Source organism: Myripristis murdjan, chromosome 12 (genome assembly GCF_902150065.1).
Source record: "Myripristis murdjan chromosome 12, fMyrMur1.1, whole genome shotgun sequence".
Taxonomy (NCBI): Eukaryota; Metazoa; Chordata; class Actinopteri; order Holocentriformes; family Holocentridae; genus Myripristis; species Myripristis murdjan.
In genome coordinates this window covers 17,720,175-17,738,005 of record NC_043991.1, presented here as the reverse complement: position 1 = coordinate 17,738,005, position 17,831 = coordinate 17,720,175, and the positions used below count along the sequence as shown (strand labels likewise).

Here is a 17,831-nt window from a genome sequence, read left to right as displayed (position 1 = left end):
ACCGGGGGCCCAACAGGGAGGTAGGCCTCTCAGTCAAGCCGGACTTAGATTTGGTCATTGTGGTCTGGTAATTTGTTTGGTAATAAAAAATAATCAGTTAACATCAAGATGTGCTGTGCGAGTGTAGAAACAGGGAGACAGTGTGGTATGTTTTGTTTATATGCAGTGACTATAGTAGGCTACACAGAGGAACGAGCTGTTGTATGTATTCCATAGGCCTATATATTGATAAATCTAAATAAAATCTTACAAAAAAGGAATGAAACTGTTCAAATTGTCAGAGTTAGGACTTTCTTCTTTGTTCTAATAATAACAATCAGTCAATTGGAAAAGCAATCTGAAACTATCTACGGTCTGTTGTCCTTATTTATATTTATATAGTAGCTGTCAAACGGTGTCCTGGAGGGAGTGACATCGCCGGTGGGGGGCAGCAGCGCGCCACGAGCCGTCTAGCCTGCCGGAAATTGAAAAGAGGAAGAAGAAAGAGCATGAAGTTACCAGCGGGGACGCGGAGCTGGCGGCTCGGTGTGGACTGAAAACAGCTTCATTTACTGAGGTGTAAAGCGTCATGGCGGCGCCCAGCAGCGGCGACACCAACCACGAGTCCGGCAAACATGAATTGTATCCTTTTACATCAGCTCCGGATGAATACGAACCCATTTATTCATGTGTGTCACTGTGTCAACTTGTCGGCTACAGCTTTGTGTGTGTTTTCCAGATTCAAGCTAGTTGCTAGTGTGACTGGTGTGTGTTTCTGGCTTGTTTCAGTCAAATTAGCAAAAATAAATTGACGGTAATGGGTTCGAATCGTTGAATATTGGACATTTGAGTTTTAATTTTAGCAGGGTTAGTTTATTTCAGCGGATAAAATGGGTAAAAGCATGCAGCATTTAGATGTTGGATGATATGACAGCTGCACAGGAGTAGCATAACCTGGGAAAACAGGCTGTCAGAGTTTTTTTTTTTTTTTTTTTTTTTTTTTTTAATTCAGGGTTGTGTTTTACTCTTTGGTAAGAGAAGTGTTTACTGCAGTTTTTACTCCTGGCTTCAATGCTGATGAGGTTGAGGGAAGTTTTACACTGTCACCACACATATTTTTAACCTGACCCTGTGAAACTGTGGCCTAGTACAGGGGTTTTCAAACTTTTTTCATCTTCTGGACCCCCAGCTTGACCTTCATTACGCTGTAGATCCCCATTTGACGCGATTTTGCCCACTAGGAACCCGATACCAAGACATGTTCTGGTTTGTGTTTAGTATTAAACGCTTGTCAAAATTATGTAAACACAAGGAATCTGATGTTGATCCAGCATCACTACGCACACCTTTTAAATATGTCATTATTATTGTATACTCTCAGTGGCCACTGTATTAGGTCCACCTGTACAATCTAATACAATCCAAGACAACTGTTGTGCCATAAAGTTTACTTTCATGATGCCTGTAATGCTCAGGTTTTCTTTTTGTCACACTAATAGAGGTGTTCATTCAGTTCTGTGTTTGGCATTGAGCTCATAGTGGTGCTGCTGTTATACTGGACTGCATTTTATTGAGAGCTGTTTCTACTATTCTGTCCCCCTCATTGTATATAAATAGGGAGGACAAAAAATTAGAAACACCTCTCAATATAGTGTAGTCTAGTACAAGACTTCTGCAAACTACAACCTCAATAATAAACACAGAATTAAATTTACATTCTCCACAATGTAAACAAAAACTGAACATTATAAACTTTCTTAAAAAGCGGCAGAGCCGTTGCATTATGGCAGAGCTGTTGCATTGAACTGCATTAGACTGTACAGGTGCACCTGATAAAGTGACTACTGAGTGTATATATACAGTTATATACTGTAGATTTGTTTATTTTCAATTTTCATTTTTTTTTTCAAATTTTCTGCAATTTTCTTTGCTAATTTTCTTGAAATATCTTGTTTTTCTGTTTTTATTTTTTACATTTTCTAGTGACGTTTTCCCTATGTTTTTGAAAAAAAAAATTAATTAATTTGTGCAAACATGTCACATTCCTCATTTTTCTAAGACATAACAACAACAACAACAATAATAATAATAATAATAATAATAACAATAATAATTACTACTTCTACTAATTTTCTGCTATATTTTTTTTATTAATGTTCAATTATTTTTGGATAATTTGTTAATCACCTTTTTATCGATGTTTTTGGAACAAATCAAGTCAATTTGCTCAGTCTTCAAGGGGTTAAAAATATGTACAACTGATTATTTTAACATTATGTTTTAATCTCACCAGTTTGAATTTTTTACTAGCATGAGACCCATATAACTATAATTAACAGAAATGAAAATATGTTTTCATGTCAGAGTCGTGAGGGGAAAAAAACGTACAAAGCAATGGTCGGGGGCTTAAACAGAGTCAACTTGAGGGTCCAGAACATAGAAGAGGTTGATAACACTTGGTCTAACACAGCAGATGTTACTTTTTCCTATTTGTGGGAATTTCAGTGTCTTACAACTTAGGTAACCTGTTTTTTTAATACTTGTGGAATTCACTCTCTCCCCTCCTTCTGTGTGATTAAACTGAGCATCACTCATAACACCAAAACATGGAAGGTAAGATCAGCCAAACCAACCCAGAGATCAAATATCTCTCACCTCATCAACGCCAAAGTGTAAATGCAGCGCACCTCCAGTTAGCATGTAACAACTTCAGAAATGGAAATGAACTTTGAGACGTGGACCAAACCAGGGAGCACATGCTGATCCAGTAAGTGGATCGTAACGTACTCGTCAAAGATGGATTGTCAGGATACTAACAAGTAGTTTAGTTTCCTGCCAGTTGAAATCACTGTCAAGAGTTTACTGGTTATGGAGAGGCAAGGGAAATCTGATCTTTCCCTCCATGTGAGATTCCTTTTAATGCTAGATTTAAATATAATCCAGCTACATCTGATCTAGACATGCGAGACACTAATGTCACATGTAAAGGGAGCCAATGAGATTAAGTTTAGGTCCACCACACACAACAAGCAGCTTTGGCTTCTTTAACCATCCTGCAGTGCTCTGGACATCCCCTTCCCCTCGTCTCGTGAGGCCGTCATTGCCCTTCAGTCTCTGTCGCCCGACCGAGAGCCACGGAAAGGCGGCATCAGCAAGCAGCTTTCAGTGTCTGGCAGCAAGTTGTCTGTGTAAGTAAAACGGGGCGATACGGACACAGTCTGATATCACAGGATTTTTGAGGGGCCTATCCAGTTAGGCAGGGAAAAAATGTCAGGTTGTTTGAGTAACATCTACAAGAACTTTTCGACCATCAGTCATAGGCTATGAATTGTTGCTATTGTTGTTGTTCTCTGGCTTTTTTCTTTTCTTTTTTTTTTTTTTTTTTGCTAGAGTTTGCCCAAGAGGGGACATGTGTTTACATCTGTAGGTTTGGTAATATGATGTTAAGATTGCAAAAATTATGAAGATTATTATATACAGTACTTAAGCAGTTGAGGTCATTAGATGTTTTTTTCTTTTTTTTCCCCTCTTGATTCTGTCCTATGCCTTGATTGTGTATTGTGTAAAAAAAGTTCTAAATCATAAAAAAAATATATATATTGCAATACACTACCTCGATACTGATATTGCGATACTGTGGGGATGACTATTGGGGCTTTCACAAAATATTTCCACAGTGAAATATTTGATAAAACAGTCAAGTAATTTGGATATGATGATAGAGGCAAATAACAGAACAGCACAGTTATGTAATAATTTCAGAAAACTGCATATCTTTACTCTAATGCAGCCTTTAAAACCAGGAAAAGACACCACTTTATCATATCATGATACTACAATATCAAAAATCCCAGATGGTGTCAAGTTTTATATCACATGAAATATGAATATATTGCCTTGCCCTAAGTAAGATTAATCCTCTTTCCCACTTTACTCAGTCCATCTGAAAGTCAAACCTCCTCCTCTCCACTTCTCATTTTGTCTTCCAGGAGATGGAGTGCAGATGAAGCTCGAATCCTCCGTGTGTCGGTGGCGTCGTTTCTGGATCATTTGTCACTGGTGGTGGAGACCATGGTGATGTTTGGGCCGCCTGTCTCGCAATGATGTATCACCACAGATCCATATTCGCATTTATCTGCATTTCTCTCAATTCTGTTTTAGTTCTCTTGTGTTTCAAAACTGTCTTACAAAGGGTTCAGTTGTAACTGTAAGGGGGAAACACACAGACAATATTGTGATTGTCTGTTTATTTGGTGTAAAGGCTTGAGTGTGAGCCTTGCACATGGATGTTTGAGGGACTGATATTTGAAAATTGTGGAAATCTCACGGGTTGTTTAAGTGTAACTAGAGGTCATCTGGCTGTGGTTGGTAATTAAGAGGTTAAGGCTTTCTTTGTCTCAGTGAAAGGCAGCTGGTCCCTAACAGATGACAAAGAATAAGTTTATTTTCTTTTGCACTGGTGCTCTTAAGGTTGGTGAACCGAACTGTAACAGACAAATAGCTTTTCTAAATGTGTCTGTTTAGTATTTTTTTAAGTAATGAATAAAGTTTTTCTATTATTATTTTCTGAGAATTTTTACTGCTACTACTGCAGCAGAATTGTGCTGGCACAATGATTGACAGTACTGATAATGATTTTAGTGCTGTAATACTGTTCCAGAGAAATAATTGCCCATCCAGAACGTCATCGAGGTAAACATGTATGTTGCAAGATGGTGTAAATAAGGGGATATATTGCACTGATATGGATGAAATAATGGCAGAGTGCCAATAGGTGAGTTTTCAGTCGTGTCAGTCGCCAATGCAGCAACCTAAACCTGTATGTACCTGAATTCAACTCAGCTTTATTTTGTACTTTTTGCAAGCAAAAAGGCATACAATTTGTCTTTGGCTTGCATCTGCAAAAGACTGCTGTTAGAAATACAAAATTAAAAGGATAAAAAGAAAGCACATTTGAATCACAAACTGAAAATCATAATAAAAACATAAAAGGACGTTTAGTTTATCTGGTTGGTTTCTCTGGTCAGGTTGGATTGGATTTAATATGTACTGCAAATTTTAACTAAGATTGGGATGCAGATCATGTTTAATCAACCATGTCCGTGATGCAATTACGCTAGATATAATGTTGTGGCAAAACTGTCATCTTACACACACAAATTTGATGCAATTGCATTGTGGTAGACTGTACCATATTTCAGTGTTAGTGAATCTAACTTCAAAGTACTTTTGAGGTTACTCTAATCATATCAAAAGAAATCTCATCACTTTCAACTCCCTAACACACAGAGTGATGAAAGCCCAGGGATTGCTGACATCTGGGAGTATGATGAAAAAGACATGATGCACGGCAAATGCTAAAATCTGCCTTTTATGGTGTCAGCTACAATGTAAACAGGCTGGCCTTGAAGTCATGCCGTGGTTATGGGTAATTAATTGTTTGATAACATAAAGACTCAAACAGGAGAAGGATGTTCCAGGTCAGGGATGCGAAACAAGGTTGTTTTTTTCCCCAGAAGGGAATACTGTGAGAAATGTGAGGTGAACACCACTACGCCTTTACAGTAAAAAGGAAATATTTTCATACTCATTTTCCATATTAAGATAATATCTGCTGTAATTATTGGACAAAAACAATTAATATACAGTTTTGGAAAAAAGTTTTCGGACACTGTTAAAAATTTACACATCAGTATTTCATTATCATGAAATATTTGTGGAAAAGTCTTTTTTGTGTTTCAAAAGGTGTGGCTGCATTAGACATACAAACAAATACAAACTATATTTTTTTGTTTATTTTCAAGAAAAACTAACAAAACTAAATTCTTGACAGTTTAATCTTCAGGCGTGTTTCCTGCGTTAGGTTCCTTGTTTTAGCCATTTTTGTGTCTGAAGGACTTTCAAATGTGCTGGCTTTATATAGACACGAAGCTTGGCAACAAAAATTGTGTTGTTTAATAAAAAGAATGACCTTCATCACTGGTACCAAAATGACCCAATACTCAACATTTCTTATGCATTTTTATGGAAACAATCAATTTTAAGTTTTTAATTTTTAGGATTTGTTTAGTATTTTGGCTGTGACTGTACTAAAAGAAATTGCACTTAAAGACCTAAGAGTGATTTGTTAATGCAATATTTCACTAATGCATGGGGTGTCCGAAAACTTTTTTCAACCACTGTATATATGTGAGCCTATACTGGAGAGCATCTTGGCTAGTAGCTAGAGAGTAAACATTGATCTTGATAGAGCACGCTTATAATCTGAAATCAATCAGATTGCTGAGCACAAGTAATTGATTTTAGAGGAATGCTGAGGCCCGCTTGTCCTTTTGTAATGTTTGTTACATCAGTCGTTAACTTGCTGAAGCCTCACTGGAGAGAGACACTTCACAAAATGTGAATGCCAAGGTAAGAATGACCAAGGACAAAGTCGGAGTATCTACCAAAACCAATAGTTTTGCAGCTGGAGTGGTGATACAGTGATAGCCCAGCAGATGGCTCTGGATAATCAAATGTTGAGCTTGGCTCTTGGCTCTACAGGCCAGTCGTGTCTCAAAGCAGCACTGAAGTAGTGACCATGAGTCACAGTGGACCCAAGGATGTCCTCCTCTCCTGGGAGACGGAAAATGGGAACACCAAAAAAAAAAAAAAAGCAAGAAAGATAAATACTTATAATTATTATAAAAGTCACATCTTCCTTCTTTATAGCTCCTTTTATAGCTCAGTTTAAATATGAAGGTGCTCAGCTAAGTTTCCATTTAGTAGTCCTTGTCATAAAGAAGTTTGAGACGTCTGTGATTAAGTTACCTCCGTAGGCAAGCGCCTTTCTCTGCCAGTCGCTTTAACTGACAGAATAATAATTCCAGGATGTCATCATGAAAAGGAAATTAAATTTTACCATGAGCTACAGTTACAGCAGTGGAGTCGTGATGAAAGTTGGCAGGTCTGCTACAAGTACAGAGGGTATCAAGTGGATAGGATTACTTTTTTTTTTTTTTTTTTTAACCCCCTTAAAAACATGTTGCGGTGCGTCTTTTTCAAAGGGCAGTCGTAATTTGCATTCTGATATTTCATGAATAATTTCTTTAACAAGGGTAAGCACAAATCCAACCTCAGCACACCAGCATGAGCCTTGTCAAGTGGAATTACTCAGAATGATTATGGCAAGTGTCGCTGTTCTGTAGACATGACACATGCAAAAAGTGTATATTAAAGTAAAAAAAAAATCTTGATTATGTCTCTTTATAATTAAGATATACTTCACAGAGCTAAATGATGGGCAGTTGTGTAAGGTCATTAGTCAAAAAAAATAATGGTATAATAATAATTAATATAATCTTGATCATGTTTCTGTCTGGTTCCCTTGATAATATACAGACTGCTAAATATATCATATTTATGACAGCCTGTTTTTTCAGCCATCAGCCTTCACAGCTTTAGACACCTTTAACTGATTCTTTGTAATGCTGTGACCGTGTAAACAGGGAGGTTTTTAACTGTTGTCATTCTGGCATGCTATTCACATTAACTGCAAATGAACTTACAGTGATTAAAATTGATTTTTAAGTCTTAGTATCAGTACATTTCTTGCCAAATCCGCTGTAACGGTCTGTATCTAATGGAGTGATGCTTAAATCATGGCACATTTACACCTGAAAAGATATAAATATGGTGTCTGTCGCATTTGGCACCCTGTAGTTTTTCAGCCAGAGAGCTTGCCAGTAAGTGAAAGGCTGTTAAGATGTGTTTGACAGTTTTACAGAGTGTGAGGGTTGGACATATTTAGCATGCAGTACAGTAGTGCACACTTTGTGGCAACTGTAACTTGTTTTTCCGCCGTGTGCAGTTACAGAATCACCAGATTCCTACACAAGCCGGGCCAAAATTTGTGGTTGGCCGACTTCAGCTTGTGGGCCTTGACACGTGCTTATCACCCCAGCTCCAGCAGCTCAGACAGACACGCAAACCACAATGAGCCACTGCTCCACTTACCTTGTCTTCTCAGGGGTGGCCACTGGATTGAACGTGTTGCATATGTATTCACAAGATGAACCTCATTAAGGCAGAATTAAACTCTCAGCGGACAAAATCCAGTCCAACCATGAAATAATACTTATCTGAGACAGGCAGATTGAAAGCTTGCGCATTACATTAAGCTATTAGAGACTTCTAGCTTGTGTGAGAAAAACAACTATCCACCCACATTGAGAAACTTTGTTCAGAAAATGCAGGGAAACAATCCTGCTTTGATATGTGTTCGCAATGAGTATTTGAATTAACCCTTTGAGACCTGAACAAATTTACCTGATGTCTGTAAAAGCATGAGGAAAAAGGTGATGAGGAAATTAGTAAAGAAAATATCCACAAAATGACAATATTCACTAGAAAAATGGGTAAAATTTAAAATTTCTTCACAATAAAAAAGACCTCAAACTTTCATGTTGTGTTTATTAAACATGTGGATTATCTCATAGCTATTGATCATGTCCAGACAATGACTGCCTCTAAGTGTATTGCACATGGCTACTGTCAGTGGAGACTTTGGTGTCTCTGCCTCGTCTTTGAAGGATTTCTCTGTGTAATTGGTGAATGTGTGAGCAAAATGCTAAGTTTAGAAAGAAGCATCACTCTTTGATTCAGAGGTGCTGATGCCAAAACCTGATGTTTACCACTCATGTTTTTAACAGCAAACCTGGACACTTCCTTGCAAAAATTGCAAAAGTTCACAACCAAACCACAAAATGAACCCAGACATGCAAAATACGTTGTCTTTTTTTTTTTTTTTTTTTAAATCAAAGACCTGCTTTCAAAATGCCCCCTCTGAGACTCATTAAGTCTCAGAGAAGATGGAATAGCCTCATACACTTCATTTAAGCACATACCCAGAACTTCATATTTCAGTTCTCTCAGTCAGGCCTCATGTATAATATTTTGCGCAGATTGACCACCAAGACTTTGCAAAAAATAGGAAAACATTTACCCAGAGAATTACACACAGATGTAAATTAAAAAAAGAGACTAGGTGAATGTAGTGCAAACTATGGTGCTTAGAATTACATAAAAAATCTAATAATATGGATTTTCTAATGTGCAAACAGCACATTGGGGTTGCTGATTCATACTGCGCTGTCATCATCACAGCTGCTGAGATTTTGAGCTCTGAAAATAGCCAAGTGAGTCTGGCTGCTTTGATTTCTTCTGGGGTAAATGTCCCTCCTCCAGCTCCCTGACACACACACACATAGCCAGGCTGATACCGGCTTTGTGGGGCAGTGCATCTTGTGTTAGAAGGCTAACACACACATTTCAAGCTGCGGAAGGGCTGGACCCGTTCACTCAATCTGGAATAACATTTTTTCTATAGCAAACAGGGCCGGACTGGGACACTTTTTCAGGCCACATGTCAGTCAGGTGTCAGGCCAGAGCGGGGGTGGGGGGTGAGTGTCACTCACTAGTGACACTCACTAGTGTCACTAGTGAGTGCAAAAAAAGTTAACTAGTGGGATATCTGAATATATGCTCAAACGGCTTGCCATACAAGCCAGTAATTTCGCCTTGGACGGCAACATAGGCAGAACCGCCACTGCTTCCGCCTCCTCTCCTCTCCTCTCTTCTTCTCCACATTCAGACACACACGCGAGTCACGACACCCCCTCCTCAACATGCTGCCTGTTTACAACGGACTGGGAGTGTTGGGGCGGGTGTTAATCAAAACAAACCAATCACGTCTTGATCTCTTCACAGGTTGGTGGCCTCTGATTGGCCTGGCCTGTCTCTCTGACTTAAAAAAAAAAAAAAAAAAAAAAAAAAAAGCTGATTGGCCTGGTCGGCGACCTGTCAAAAAAAAAAAAAAAAAAAAAAAAAAAACACGCACAGGCCACCAGGCCAGTGACAGGCCGGCGCTTCGGGAAATCTCCCGGTTCTCCCGATGTACAGTCCGGGCCTGATAGCAAACCAACCATATTTATGGAACTAATGACCAGAGTTTGCATTTGTCATTCAGGTACGCAACACTTGCTGTGTGTAGTTAAGCTCAAATGACTGGGCCAAGCCCCAAACAAACAAGAAGCCTCCTAAGTCAGTGATGTAGGGATGCAAAACGTCCATTTCACGGCATTTTCAAACTGAAGCTCAGGCACAAACTAATCCATATAATCCAACAATCTTTATGAAAGTTAAATCCACTGTTTCTGTCATAAAACTCACTTTTTTCTTTACTTTCTTTACTTTCTTACTTTACGTCAACCAGTGGCTGACAGCTAACACTGGCTCAGTAGAGCATACACTATGCTGCGTGTGTGTGTGTGTGTTTGTGTGTGGATTTTGTGTGTTTACCGAGTTTGCAGCAGGGCTAAAATGCAAAGCTTTGTTGACTGTGAAATTAAGTGCTGCAGCTGAATTGTCAGAAAAGTGGTCATATTAGGAGACATTTAATGGCTTTACCAAAGGAGAGGACACGTATCACATGGTAAGACTGTGAAGGAGACCTCAAGTTTTCACCTGCGCCTATCAGCGCCGTGCACAGACTCTGAAAAGGCAGGGGTGAAATTCTGTGAAAGGCACATTTCTGGCTGTCCCAGCTGGATAAAAGGAAATGTAACTGCAGTGTTTTGACTTTGATTCCAGCATGGACCCTTTGTTGCTTTTTGCAACCTTTCTCTCCCATTTCTCTGACTGTTTCGCTTAACTGTTGAATAAAGCAGAAAGTTCAGAAAAATGTTTTAACAGGGCATTTCCAGAGAGATGCTAAGAGGGTCTGGGTCATCATGCTAAAAATCTGCTTTTATGAACTAATTTCTAATGAATTTTGTACAATGATGCTCTGAAAAACCAAATGAGGCCCTGTCAAAATAGTTGCTTTATGGTAATAGAGTTTCCATTTCCATTTTGTAAAAAGTTGAAGAATAAAACAAGAGCAAGCCAAGAAAGCACTCAGGCAGTATCAGTATCAGTAGGTTGTGTCTCCTCAACACTGAAAGGCACATGCTGTTATTCAGTTGCTGAAATGTCAATATTTCTGCAGAAGTTGCTCTGTTCTCTCAGTAAAAGAATTTGAGGTGAAACCATCTTTGGCTGCTGAAAGTGAGGAGGCACTCTAAGAATCACATTATTTGTATGTGGTATGCTATTTTAAAATTATGGCCCAGTTTTTGTATCAAAGTAACTGTGGAGCTGACGACTAGTACGGTAATATGCTAATGTCTAAAAATGTGGTTACACACCCAAAAAGTTGCTTTTCAATTTTTGGCATTTCTCACAGTACTCATTCTCACAGGACATTTTTGTGAACCCATTGTACAAGTGTGTTATGGTTTTATGGAGACATAAAGACATTCACATTGTCTGAAAAGAGGCTGTTGGCTCATGATATTTAAAGTCTATGTTTTCAAACCTTTAACTCATAAATTCACCGTTTTCACCCAGAATACGAGAAGAAAGAGATACACAGTATTATTCTTGAGTTTCTTTTTTTTAAATGTCAGATGGGGTTTTATTACAGGACCTGGTCCCTCTGTTTCTAATGCACCACACAGACTGGGAAAGGAAGTGGCCACAAGGCGAATCCATATGAGATGAGACGAGATGTGATTAGATGAGACGAGATATCTTTTATTAATCCCAGAGGGAAACTCAGCTGTCATAAAACAGCAAAGTAGCAGTAGTAGAGACTCACACTCCACACCAGCGCTTGCAAGCACAAGTGACATGCTGTAGAAACAAATGGCCGTCATAAAAATGAAGCTTTCTGTGGTCTGTGTGTGTGCACATGTGTGCATATGTCTAGGCGTGTGTGTGATGATTAAGGACTTTATATTGTGGAGCTGTTGAATTGTCTGATTGCTTCAGGCAGAGAGAACATCCTAAACTGCTCTGAAGTCTCTCGAATGAAAATAGACCAGATGAAGCAGTCATTAACAAAAAAAAAAAAAAAAATTAAAGAAAGAAAAAGATTTCGCTGAAGGCAACAGGAAACATAGGGACGCAATGTATGTGATATATAAGGAAAGATTTACAGAGAACATTTACAATTTTAACAATAAACATGACATATTTTTGCATGCAGGATGATAGATCAAGTTCCATTTAGTGGCTATATAAATTTTTAATAGCAGAGAGGAATATAGGAAGGGAATTGGAATATGTAAGGACCTTAAAATTTCTGGCTTGCTTTTAAACGCCAGCATCACTTCTCTGTGTTGAGCTGTAACTGCAGTAATGTCTCTCATGTGTCGCCGGTCACTATACACAGGACAATCCGTCTGCTGCTGCAAAGCTAACTTATTTTATTTTTATAGGATTTTTTTTCTTTTTCTTTTTTCTTTTTTCTTTTTTTTTTTTTTTTTTGTCCAATCAAGTCAAGCAGTGTGTTTGAAAGAATTCAGCTGATTTATTCCAGATACTAAGCAGAAAGGTTGATGAGCAAATTAGCAAAAGATTACTGGAACACTAATTAAAATCAAACAAACAAACAAACAAACAAACACACACAAATAACAAAACAAAAAGAAAATTACAAACTAATATAAAAACAAGAAAACTTTATCTGTAATTACATTTTAATCTCTCTCTCTCTCTCTCTCTCTCTCTCTCTCTCTCTCTCTCTCCATATATATATATATATATATATATATATATATATATATATATATATATATATATATATAAATTATATATTACATATGTCACATCAGTAAAGCTGGATCAGCAGGAGATTTCTTCTAAACTGCATGTGAAATTAGCGTTCAGAGTCCTTTCACAAGCATTTCATTGACCTTTTGGGCCTGCTTGGCTCGGCAGCTCTGGATGAGGCTGAGCCTTCCTGCACCTTCTTAGCTGACCTGCTGGTGGTGCAGCCACAGACTCCAGAGGACTTGCACCAGTTTTTTTTTTTTCTTTTAATAAAAAAAAGAAATGGCCTCCACTCAACCTGCAAGAGAGCTGATCTGCAATGCAAAACATAGGTGAGAGTCGTGATAACCCAGGGTGCCTGTTTGACAGCAGATCTTATTTAGCTCCGACCCAGTTAACTAAAGCTCTTTTCACAATCAGTTATGCTATTGTGTCCCATGCCTCGCTGGAAGAAAACATGTTGCTCAAATCTGGTATCTGCATATAGATCTAGTTATGGCAATTAGGTTTCATAGTGCTCACTTAAAATTGGCTTAAATCTAACAATACATCTGACTTGATGCCTGATGAGCTCCACTCCATACTCCACAACCCTAAAATTTTTACGAAGGCTCATGAAAAAAGAAGAAGAATAAAAAACATGGCACTTGTGCAGCACATCACTTGTCAACTGGTTTGTTGAGAGAGATAGTAGTCTGTGGCCAGGGCCGCATACCTCTCCAATCTGACTCACCGCAACAAAAATATCGACAGATTCATCTTCAGTACAATTTTAAATCTTACCAACTCACTGTCTGTGACTTTCCTTTTAGCAGCCATCTCTTCAGCTCCATCGCCCCGTTGTGGTCTGCTGAACATCTCACTTTTTACACACACTCCATTGCAGGAGTTCTCCATGATGGTGAGATGTAAATCCTCGCTGCAACACAACCACGAGACCCCATCATCATAAGTTTGGAAAGATTTACTTCCCATCCTCGGGTCATTACTTCTTGGTGATTTTACCAGGATATACTGCCACTGAGCTGCTCTCTTTCTACTGGGATTGTCCCAGATTCATTTGAAGGAAAAGTTATCTAGTGCACTAAAACAAGACACCCATTTTCAGCCCTGAAAATCTTCAAAACTGCAGACCAATTTTTGTGTCATTTTTTTCAGTCAAGCTCAATTTCATATCGTGCAGTGCTTTTAAAATGACTGGGAACAGCCGTAGCCCAGTAGTTTACTTTTGAAAATTTCAGACGTGTATGATTAGTCTCTCCTTGTTGGAAACTAGAAAACATCAGTGCTGCCTGAGTTGTGATTGGTAAAGCTTTATAATGGCTTCCATTTTTGACGTTGCAATGGTTATCTGATATTTCTAACCAGATCTCTTAAATGTCAGTCAAACTATATGCAGGAGCTCCAAACTTTCTAAATCCCAGCCTTGAATAAAGTTAATCTTGACACACACTTATTTAGAAAGTCTTCTTGGCTTCTGCTGAACTGCCCTTATCTGTTTGTTTTTCTCCTCCATAGCTGTCCAATAGATCCCTTTTAGTCATAGAAGATACTGTATGATTTATTTTGCCATATCTGAGGTTTTGGTGCAAGCTTGCTCCTTATTTTCATTTTACTCCCCCAAAGTATTATTAGCTGGGATTTACAGTAGTTTGGGTTTTTGTAAGCACTTGCCATTTGCAAAAGTGGGATAATCTTTCAATGTCAAACAACACAACTGTCCAAAAACAAACAACAAAAAAATGCATTTAATATGCAGTGACTATGACTGTCTTTGTTTTACCAGGCAGGGCAATACCAGGGCAATATTGATTAAAAGCCTGCAGAGATGACCTCTATGTAAAACTGTGAATGATTTACTGTTTGTTGTGTTTCTAACAGCCGGGACCGTAGTCCTTTGTATAATTTGCAACACTTATCGAAATTTGACATCGATTTTGTGTGATGATTTTCAACACAGCAAAAATGAGTCCATGTTTTGTGCTTCGTATCTGACAAAAATGTCCTCAAATGCACTGCCACACACCGACGACGAACAAGCATGCTTTAAAACTCGATTTGAGTTAATCAGGTTTACGAGTGGACATCAAAGTGTTTAGTTAGCTAAGTCTCAGAGTCTCAAAAACTGTCGAAGCCAACAGGGCCGCTTGTTCTCCGGTTCAAAACCAAAACAACAATGTCTTTGTGTTGTTTACTCGCCTCAGATCAACAGCTGGCAAACAAATTTTTCATCCTGAAGGTGATAAGCCTCTTTACCAAATGGAAATTAATAATAATTAAAAAATACCTTTAATTTAATAAATTAAATTGAATTAAAATTGAACAGTTAATTAATTAAATAAAATTAATAATTAATCAGATAAAAAAATAATTTAAATTCATTCATTCATAAGTGTATTGCTATGTTGTTTAATAAACTCTTTGTCTGTCTGTCTGTTTGTTTTGTGCTTGTGATGTGTATTAATTATGATGACACCAAAGACAATAAAGCTAATGAATTTACTTGAACTGAGCTGAACTGACTTATAAAACATCCTATGAAAACATACTATAAAATCATAAATCATGCTATGAAACTTTGGCTGCGACATCAGTTTGGTTTGGGTTTCTATTTCATTTTTGATGTCACTCTGAACAAGGAAAGAGAGCCTTGATTCTACAGACCAAAAAAATTCAGATTTTTACAAATTCTGTTTCAACATCAGAAATAAATAGCGCTTGACCGGACAGTGTCTTGAGGTATGTGTATTATGGCAGCTGATGGAGGCGTAAGTTAATGTGAGGGGTGTGTCTTGTCTCCGCTGTGCTGCCTCACAGCAACAACAACCCAGATTAGTTTTGGGGCTCCAGCCTTTTCTGTGCAGAATTCCTCCTGCGTTTCCTGCCCCAGCACAAAGACACGCAAGCCAAGTGGATTAGAGAGTCTAGATCGCCCGCAGTTATGAATGTGATTGACTTTCAATCTGAATCAGCCCTGTGATGGACTGTCAACCTGTCGAAGTTGGTTTTCTGCCTCCTGCATATGGTTATAGACTCCAGCCGCCCATGACCATGAACTGAGATGGTGACACTCTCTCTGGATCGTCCCCTATAGATATTCAACAGAACGTCAACTAATGTATAAGTTAAATATCAAGAAGTCAGGAGAAAATCAATTCACCATAAATTATATTTCAGTATCATCTTGGCATATCTATTGACATTCTGTTGAATGTTTTTGCTGAGGGCATTTGTTGACATTATTTCAAAAGATAAGTATCTACCCAAATGATCAATAGAAATTTTTCTGACATATTGCTGACATAAAACTGAAATATCTCCTGGTCGTCTGTTGGAAATACATATATTTTTTTAATATCAACAAAAATGTTAAAATATAATTTATGGCTTACTGATATTATTTTGAACTCTTGTTGGTATTTCATATTTTATATAAACTGACATTCTGTTGAATATCTATCCCCCCAAAAAAATGTTACCAGTTTATGATAACTGTTATCCTGTCTCTTTCCTATCCCACAGTTTAGAAGTGCAAAAAAAAAAAATTAAAAAAAAAATCCTTTTGCATGACAAGGAATATTGTTAGGTAGGTACTGGCAGTTGCTGTAGTTGCTAACCTCTCACCAACTTGCAAACAGTGCATGAGAACATCTTCCAGTCTTACAGCCTCCTCATGTGCAGCTCCCAGTACTGCTGGTGCTGACTGCTTGGTATTATAGTCTTACTCACAATGTTTGTTATTGCAGACTTAAAGCTGTGGTTACAGTTGTGTTTTCAATGTGACCTTTGGAACTCATGTCGGATCAGATAGTGATATATTACTGCACAGGTATATTCCACTATATGTATTGATAAATTGTCCAGACTGTGCCCATATGCTGCCCGAAACCTCACTGTGATCCAAACTCAATGTGAGCCAGGCCACCGTGGCATGCAGTCTGACTCATCAGATCCAGATGTGAGGATGATCCGACCTTGACAGACTTGACAGTTGATGCGTCCTGTCTTGAACAGATGACACTTGTCGCATTAAGGACAAGTGTAACCCTGGCCTTAGTTGTATAACTGGCCAGGCTGGGAATGATACTTTACAGTCTTTCCAGATTTTCAAGGTCATAATTATCACGTACATGAAAAAAAACCTAAAACAAAACAGATTTGTCCACAGCTGGTAATGAACTCTGCAAATGTGTTCGGCCATGCAACAGGTGTTGTGTTTTGGGAATGTGCGTGTGTGTTTATTTTATTTATGTTACAAAAGGACAAAAGCACAAAAGGAGCAGTTCAATTGTGCAGAGCAGAACATATTTCGAGAGAAGGTCAGACATGATTCAGACTCCGTGTGGCGAACCTGACACGTGTCTACATGACACCGCGGGGATCAAAACATTTGGCAAAGCAACAGTATCTTACTACATCACGCACTGGCCTGCATCAAGATTCTGCCAAGGCTCTGCTGCTAAAATGGATCAAGGGCAATCCATGACTGTCCTTTCATGGTGAAATATAACTCAGTTGAACTTCTGCTGGATTTTTAGATTTCAGAGTAGTAGCAGATGCAAGCTTGTCCACTGTCTGTCAATGTCAGTCAGGCCGAGGACATAAAGACATTTCTGTTTACATGTCCTCATCTAATCTCCCCTTTAAAAGTCAGTGAAGTCTGAATTTGCTGTACAGGAAAGTTATGAGTGTGAAGATGTTCCGTGTCCTTAGAAAACCCCGCGAAACCCGCTGAGAGAGTGAACGATGAGAGAATGTGTGAAGCTGCAGCTATCCTGGGTAAGGTATGCATAAACTTTAGCAGTGCCAGTTGTCAAGCAGTGTGACGCCCAGATGAGCTTGTGATGATCACAGGAAAGAGGACATAATTAATGCAGGCTCCATGCAGTGTCCTTAGCCACAGACCTTTGTAGGGACTAGCTCACCCTGAACTGTGGAGCCTTTGGGGTCTAAACTCACAACTGGCCATAAATCAGTGCCGCAGAAAAGCCACCACCTACCTGTAGCTCCTTTAGTGATGTTGGACGATAAACAGAGAATTAAATAACTACAAATTAAAGTGATACCAATGTGATGAGGGCAGTAATTGTTCAATCCATGTTGGAATATGATCATGAAAAACTGGCCGTTCTCAAAGAATGTCTTTAGTAGCGTCATTTTAATTACTGCTAAGTCAGTGAAATTCAACTCAGAGATGATCAGCGATGTGGAAAAGCAGT

General features: G+C 38.5%; 1 protein-coding gene across 1 annotated transcript; it reads left to right on the top strand.

The window, feature by feature from the left end:
* The first annotated feature begins 463 nt into the window (after window positions 1-463).
* On the top strand, window positions 464-4,541 carry lage3 (L antigen family member 3). The gene is made up of 3 exons (XM_030064631.1): window positions 464-621; window positions 3,039-3,167; window positions 3,969-4,541. Exons 1-3 carry the CDS (start codon window positions 569-571, stop codon window positions 4,081-4,083), a joined length of 297 nt encoding a protein of 98 aa, XP_029920491.1. The 5' UTR covers window positions 464-568; the 3' UTR covers window positions 4,084-4,541.
* The last annotated feature ends 13,290 nt before the right edge of the window (window positions 4,542-17,831 follow it).